General features: G+C 35.9%; 1 protein-coding gene across 1 annotated transcript; it reads left to right on the forward strand.

Annotated features, from left to right (window-relative positions):
* The first annotated feature begins 614 nt into the window (after nucleotides 1-614).
* LOC107813150 (serine/threonine-protein kinase 52) lies at nucleotides 615-6205 on the forward strand. The gene is made up of 6 exons (XM_016638368.2): nucleotides 615-1141; nucleotides 2681-2802; nucleotides 4508-4704; nucleotides 4809-4983; nucleotides 5479-5613; nucleotides 5764-6205. The coding sequence occupies exons 1-6, from the start codon at nucleotides 826-828 to the stop codon at nucleotides 5968-5970; spliced, it is 1152 nt and encodes a 383-aa protein (XP_016493854.1). The 5' UTR covers nucleotides 615-825; the 3' UTR covers nucleotides 5971-6205.
* Nucleotides 6206-6449: the final 244 nt, after the last annotated feature.

Here is a 6449-nt window from a genome sequence, read left to right on the forward strand (position 1 = left end):
ACTTAACTCTCATAATAATATTGCAAAGCGAAAATGGTCGAACTTTTGTTTGTATTAATTGAGTAATTTTGCTTTTCGATCGTTAGACTATTGGTCCAATGTTACACAGCTATTAGGAAAAAAAAATCTTGTTTTTACCCTTTTTCTTGATGGAATTCCAGCTTAATTGTAGATCATAATCAAAAGTTATATATGGAGTAAATTGTAATCTTTTCTTAACATTTTTTGAACATGTACAATTCACTCTAAGTTGATATCGGTTAGGCAATGCCAAGTAAAAGACTAACAATACCAAATCTGTAACAAATAACAAACTTAAGGAAAAAATTCAAATGACGGGAATACAATTTTAATAAGAAATTGAAATGAAGAGTATTTTGGATAGTATGACGGCAACAACAACAACAACCCAGTATAATCCCACTTAGTGGAGTCTGGGGAGGATAATGTGTACGCAGACCTTACCCCTACCCTGGGGTAGAAAGACTGTTTCCAAATAGACCCTTGGCATCCTTCCATTCAAGAACTTCCCACTTTGCTCTTAGATAGCATGACAATTTTTCGAATAAAAAAGGAGGCAGAAGAAATAAATGAAGAGAAGAGTGGTGGGGTCAGGAATACACGTTGTCTTGAGGCAATTCCATGTGCACACATGGCGTTATGCTCATATTACTCCTCTTCTCTTCCCAAAAACACTTTGGCTTGATTAATTCCACCCTCAAAAACTAGTACGTAAACAATTAATACCAAATCACCCCAACTGAACAATCATATTACCCAGAGAAACAATCAAATATTCAACTTTTTGAACATAGAGAAAACGAAATGGAGAAGAGCAGTGATGGATTTGTGAGAGCTGATCAGATTGATCTGAAGAGTTTGGATGAACAGCTGGAGAAGCACCTTAACAGAGCATGGACTATGGAAAAGAAGAAACCGATGGATGATTATTACACCACCACCACCGCCACTGCCACCGCCACCGCCACTGCCGCTGCCCTCTCTTTACCTTCCTCCGTCAAGCCCAAGCAAAGATACGACTGGGAAATTGACCCTTCCAAGCTCATCATCAAAAGTGTCATTGCTCGTGGCACTTTTGGTACCGTCCACCGTGGCATTTACGACGCCCAAGATGTTGCCGGTCAGTCACCTTCCTGTTTTTTTAACCATACTCAAAAAAAAAAAAAAAAACTGTTCAATGTGATACAGTTAGTCAATTATTTTTTATTTTCGTTTTTTTTTTCCTCTAAAACAAATAAAATTTATTATTATCATTATTATATATTTTAACTTTTTTGGAGGGGCAGATAGTTAGTTAGAGAACCACGGGAGGAGGTGTGTCGCAGCATTTCTGGGACAGTCACTCCATTTTCCTTTTACACTGTTAAGAAGTTATTTTCTTTTCTCCTTTATGCTGTCCTTTTATTTAGTTTAGTTCATGGATCATACTATATTGAAGAATAGGCACTAACAGAATTGATGGTAAAATATGGTTCATGCGTTTACAATTTTGGAAGCTCCATTAATTCTATACTCCCTCCTGGGCATGGGTAACCAATTTGCTTTTTTATTTTGCTCCAAAATAAGTGTCAATTTATATAATCAAGAAAAAATTCAATTTATTTTTACAAAATTACCCTTATGTACATATATTTAAAAAAAATCTTTTACTCATATTAAATTATGCTGCAACATTGAATTAAGGGTAGTTTAGTCACACTGACTATTTTTGTCTAGAATTTAGTATTTTCTTTAATAGGTGTGCCTAAAGCAAATTGATCGCTTATTGTGAACCGTAGAGCGTAATAACTAGTGGAAAAGTTGTGCTCAGGTCCATCTTAATTTGTTGTGTTTAGTGTATTATTTTTGTGGGCCTATTCATGGTTCAATTTTAATGTTCTATAGGCTGCTGGATATAACTACTACTCCCTCGGTGAAAAGATTGTCCTACTTTGATTTGGCACAAATTTTAATAAAGAAGGAATACATTGGATAAATGTGGTCTTAAACCTGTCATAACAATTGTTTGGCTATAAATGCTTCCTATTAAGAAAATTTTGAAAGGGGCCAATCTTTTTAAAACGGACTAATAAGGAAATAGTGCCAATCTTTTTGAAACCGTGGGAGTACTTTATTCGGGGCATGCTATGCGTGGTTGCTGTTTTTTTTAGTTTTCATCTTCCCGTTGGAGTGTGTTTGGGGGTAAGAGAATGAGTATTGTATAGTGATTTTGATGGTTTGTCATTTGAGTGTATTCTTACGGGCCGTGAATAAAGGCACGGGTTTGGATTGAATTATGCAAGTTGCAGATGATTGCATTAACTTGGCTGGTCTTGCATATTGCTGTATTTCTGAACTTTCATGTGATCCTATCTATTATTCAAGTAATAAAGTAATCTAAAACACTAGTGCTTGTCATCCTGATCCTACAACTCTGGATCTCATTTTCTTGCCCTCTCATTATTTTTGGTTTTATGTTTTTGTTTTTATATTCTTGCTTTAAATAGCGTTTTGGTGTTAAATGTGGTTGTCATTGTCACTGCTACAGAGCCTTAACAAATTTGCTTGTCCAAAAATTGTCCATTTTTCTTGTTCAAACTTTTTAACAAATTTTGGAATGATTTAATGACTACCATAAATTAGTGGTCTTACTAACATGTTTCTCGTTAACATTCCTCAGTGAAACTACTGGACTGGGGGGAAGAGGGCCACAGAACAGACGCTGAAATAGCATCATTAAGGGCAGCTTTTACTCAGGAAGTTTCAGTGTGGCATAAGCTTGACCATCCAAATGTTACTAAGGTGACATTCAACCTATAACCTTTTTATGAGGAAATGATTTAGAACCTCATGGATACTACTACTTCTGCATGAAACTTCATTGTCTTTAATGGTCGTTCCTATCACAGGGGCTAAAACTTTGATGGTCCATCTGCTAATAATTTCCAGTCTATACTGCATTTTACTCAGTTTATACTTTTTGCACTGCTTTGGGAACAAAGTGTGGACATAATGCTTGTAGAGCACTTCTTCAATGGCAATGCCATTGTAATATGCATGACGAGCCTCTGTCTTTCCATTTCATGGCCAAGAAAATTCATTTAGCTAGTTTGGTGGTGATTAGCTATTGTAAATCACAGCTTGCTCAAGATGTGTACATATTTTTTTTTAAAAAAAGTTAATTACTTTTGAAGTAAGATACTATGTTTAGATTTTAAAGAATGAGGAAAAATAACTAAAACATGAGAGATGGTGGTTCTACAGTAGGAAAGAGATTATGGTGGAGAGATCAATTTAATCCTGTAAGTACGGTATTTTTGCTATATTAACAGGTTCTGATTAGTAGTACCGAAATTATTTGAATCATACTCATGTTGCCTCCTAAATGTGAATTTGAAGACAAGTTATGTATCAAAGGTGTGCTTATCTTTGTGTCACAATTATCAATGTTTCACTATGAAGCTTTGCATAAGGTTTTCTTTTTAATCCAGTTTTGTAATATTTGCATAAGGGTGTTACTTAAATGCATCTAATAGATCTGTTTAAAGTCAAGTGGTATTCCTTATAGGTATTAGTAGCTACTTATAATGGGTAAAGCAATCAACAGAGCGATATCTCCTAAAAAGAGAAGAATGAAGGAAACAACACATTGACTTCTATAAGCCATGTAAATAGCCACATTATTTTTGAGTTTATAATGGTAGGTTCAGATGATTTTTCTATAATGAAGATGAGAAGAAGGCTGATCTTGGGAAATTTAGCAAGCTCTTCATAGTGGGGATCAGAACATCATATTGACAAGGACGTTAACAGTATAATACGTAGACACCATTACCTAACTTTTCATAGTGGGAAAAGGGAAAAAGAATATTCTGTATTTTGGTCAACTTGAATAGATGAACCTTAAACTCCAATCATCAGGATACAAGGCTGTAAGTTGCAACAATGTCTTTTTGAATTTTGTTTTCTATCTTGAGAAGTTATATTTTGATAATCAAGTTCTGAGCTCTGATATTTGATGTACTTGAGCTATCATGTTGCATGGAGAATATAAACGTCTTGATTCCGAAAACATTATTGCAAGGACAAAAGATGTCTTATGTGTTATTTCTGATTTAAACAAATGAAATACAAAATTAATTCATTGATATACCAGAAACCTTTATGATGAAATGAAAGCATGATGCTTGAAGGACAGTTAAGGGTGACGTGAAGCATGTCTGTACCTTTTCGTTGGCTGTAGCAAATAACTGCAATTCCAAATTTGTGTTAATTTTACAGGCTGCTGTTTATAATGATCTACTATGTCTCTGTTGGTTGGATGCCTAATCTCTAGTGTTGTATTCCATGCTCAACATAAAGGCTGTTGGATTATGGAAACTGCATATATCCAAAGTCTTATCTCATGTCTCAGCATACGAACTAATTGTTGCTTAGATTTACCCATATCTTTGTAATAAACTGTTTCTTTCACATATACAACTAATATATCTCTCCGATCTCACAGTTCATCGGGGCAACCATGGGCTCTTCTGGGCTAAATGTACAAACAGAAAATGGTCATATTGGCATGCCTAGTAACATATGCTGCGTCATAGTGGAGTACCTTCCGGGCGGTGCATTAAAATCTTACCTTATCAAGAACAGGAGAAAGAAGCTAGCATTCAAAGTTGTTGTGCAGATTACACTTGATATGGCCAGAGGGTAAATTGGAGCTCTGGCTTTTTCTCATGTATTTTAAACCCCTCTGAATTATATATACAATTTATCATTTACTGAACTGAGGTCAATCATTTGAACTTTTTCAGGTTAAGTTACCTTCACTCTGAGAAGATTGTGCATAGAGATGTCAAGACAGAGAATATGCTATTGGATAAGACACGTACAGTAAAAATTGCAGATTTTGGGGTTGCTCGCGTTGAGGCCTCTAATCCAAATGACATGACTGGGGAGACTGGAACCCTTGGATATATGGCTCCTGAGGTAATTCTGGAAGTGGAGTAGGATTCACCTCTCCATGAATGTCTTTCATTCATGTCAGTTGTCTCTCTGGTCAATTTTTTTTGATGGATTAAGCAGATTCAGCATATTTAAAGCTTTTTCTTGGTATTCTTGCTTGCATAATGTTCCCTTCTTTTCACCAAGATTCATTCTTCAGCTTGTGTACAACGTGTAAGTGTGCAAGAGACACATGCTATGAGCCTTATCTGTATAATTTACTACAGAACACAATGTTCGGTGTTGATTGTTCGAAATATGCTAAATCTTTTCCTATTGCAATCCCCATCTTTCTCTCACCTCGGATGAAGAGTGATGTGAACATAGGGATTAAACCCCCAAAATCGAGTGAATTAGTGAAAGTGTTGGATAAATTTGTTAAAATGCAGGGAAAGAAAATGTGCATGAAAACATAGCGAATGAAAGAGTTGTTGTACTTTACATCCGCTGTTGCTGAATTGTTGAATGCTCAAACTACAGGTTCTCAATGGCAATCCATACAATAGAAAATGTGATGTTTACAGTTTTGGCATATGTGTATGGGAGATCTATTGCTGTGACATGCCATATTCTAATCTCAGCTTCTCAGAAGTAACTTCAGCTGTGGTTTGCCAGGTAAAGCCTCCAACTTCTTAGCACTTTTTAGATTTAAGTAATGACATGCGAAGATTGAAGAAGAAAGATAGACAGGAATGTATATTTACTGGTTTCTTCTTGATAATCTGTCTTTGCCCCCTTAACTGCGGTTTCTGTTGTGCCACACAGAATCTGAGACCAGAAATACCAAGGTGTTGCCCAAGTTCCCTTGCTAACGTAATGAAGAGATGTTGGGACGCTAACCCTGACAAGCGGCCTGAGATGGACGAGGTAGTATCCATGATAGAGGCTATTGATACATCAAAAGGCGGAGGAATGATTCCCGCTGATCAACAACAGGGTTGCTTGTGTTTCCGAAAGTATCGTGGGCCTTGAAGCTTGTAGCTCAAGCAGACATGCAGAAATAGGTAAAGTCTATCTCAATTTCCAAATATTTGACAAAGGAAGTGAACTTGCAGAGCCAGAATATTTTCGCTGTTCTATTTGGAAGCTGTGTACATGCATTCTCTTGGTTGATGTAAAGCTTATACATTCCCGTCTTCTTTTCCATTTGTTTTCTTCCCTTTTTTCTTTTTCCTTATAATATATCCATTGTTTCTTTTCTTTTTTATTTCTGGAAATTTTCAAATATCAAGTTGGTTTCTGTAGGTTGGGTGATGGAATTGACGTTGCTTTCTTCTATGTCAATACATTTGTTTATGTAACAGTACTAGCCTGTTTGGCCAAACTGCAAAAATCAGCTTATTTTGAGAAGTGTTTTTTTCTAGTGCTTTTCTCAAAAGTACTTTTGGTGAGAAGCAGTTTGTGTTTGGCTAATTAGTTTGAATAGTGTTTGGCCAAGCTTTAAAACACTG

Source organism: Nicotiana tabacum, chromosome 6, assembly GCF_000715075.1.
Source record: "Nicotiana tabacum cultivar K326 chromosome 6, ASM71507v2, whole genome shotgun sequence".
In the NCBI taxonomy this organism is placed as follows: Eukaryota; Viridiplantae; Streptophyta; class Magnoliopsida; order Solanales; family Solanaceae; genus Nicotiana; species Nicotiana tabacum.

Bases quoted from the DNA above. Each gene is read 5' to 3' on its own strand.
- LOC107813150 (XM_016638368.2), top strand. From the start codon at position 826: ATGGAGAAGAGCAGTGATGGATTTGTGAGAGCTGATCAGATTGATCTG. The intron at 1,142-2,680 runs GTCAGTCACCTT...AACATTCCTCAG, and splicing joins CGACGCCCAAGATGTTGCCG to TGAAACTACTGGACTGGGGG. The intron at 4,705-4,808 runs GTAAATTGGAGC...GAACTTTTTCAG, and splicing joins ACACTTGATATGGCCAGAGG to GTTAAGTTACCTTCACTCTG.